General features: G+C 36.6%; 1 protein-coding gene across 1 annotated transcript; it reads right to left on the bottom strand.

Annotated features, from left to right (window-relative positions):
- Positions 1–18: 18 nt before the first annotated feature.
- Positions 19–372, bottom strand: LOC110034582 (glutaredoxin-C7-like). Its single transcript, XM_020738832.1, has one exon. It carries the CDS (start codon positions 363–365, stop codon positions 36–38), a length of 330 nt encoding a protein of 109 aa, XP_020594491.1. The 5' UTR covers positions 366–372; the 3' UTR covers positions 19–35.
- Between the last annotated feature and the right edge of the window lie 480 nt (positions 373–852).

Below are 852 nucleotides of genomic sequence, written 5' to 3'. Positions count from 1 at the left end.
ATACGGTGTTCATATGAAATAATTGTTCCACCAACCTAATGAAAGCTAGCCCCTGCTGCCTTCAGCCTGGAAACAAGCCGCCCACTCAGATGCATCCCCATAAGCCTTTCCAGCCCCCCAATCCGCTCCCCGCCGATAAACACCACCGGCATCCCCTCCTCCGCCACCATAACCTCTCCGGTGGCCGCCTCCTCCTCCTCCCATTCGACAACCTTCGCTCTCACGCCGACCATCGAAAGCAATATCGTCATCACTTGGCACATACAACATGATCTTCGACTAAAAACCACCACCGGGTTCTCAGCCATCATCATCTCCGGCGACTCGCCGCCGTCGAGACTCAGCGCCGCCGCCATCTTCTTCATCTCTCCATCCATTGATATCACTTCCCGGGTTCTCGTGATTGAAGTTGGAACAAGGAAATGGTTTCAATTATAATGTTTGGAGTACGCACGTGATTTCGTCACCAATGAGTGCCACGTCATCAATGACGATAGTTTAATATTATTAGGTAGTTATTATTATTATTATTATTTCCTAATAAGGTAAGTATAAACACCCATCATTTTAAGATTACTTGATTTATTTTAACTTTAACTATATAAGTTTTATGAATAATAATTTTCGGTTATTTTATTTTATTTTATTTTTGGTGTAGATGTATAAATTTAAATGGAAAAATTTTATAATATAATATTTTGATTTAATTTTAATTTATCTTGAGATAGATGTAATAGGGTTTGATTTTTTAATCTTATATTATGATTATTTTAAAGTAAGTTTAATAATTTTGATGAAATTTTAATTAAAGTTTTATAATTTATAATTTTCTTAATTTTAATTTGAAAGATT

The sequence above is a fragment of the Phalaenopsis equestris genome, unplaced genomic scaffold (genome assembly GCF_001263595.1).
Source record: "Phalaenopsis equestris unplaced genomic scaffold, ASM126359v1 Scaffold190740, whole genome shotgun sequence".
In the NCBI taxonomy this organism is placed as follows: Eukaryota; Viridiplantae; Streptophyta; class Magnoliopsida; order Asparagales; family Orchidaceae; genus Phalaenopsis; species Phalaenopsis equestris.
This window is presented reverse-complemented; position numbering and strand designations above follow the sequence as displayed.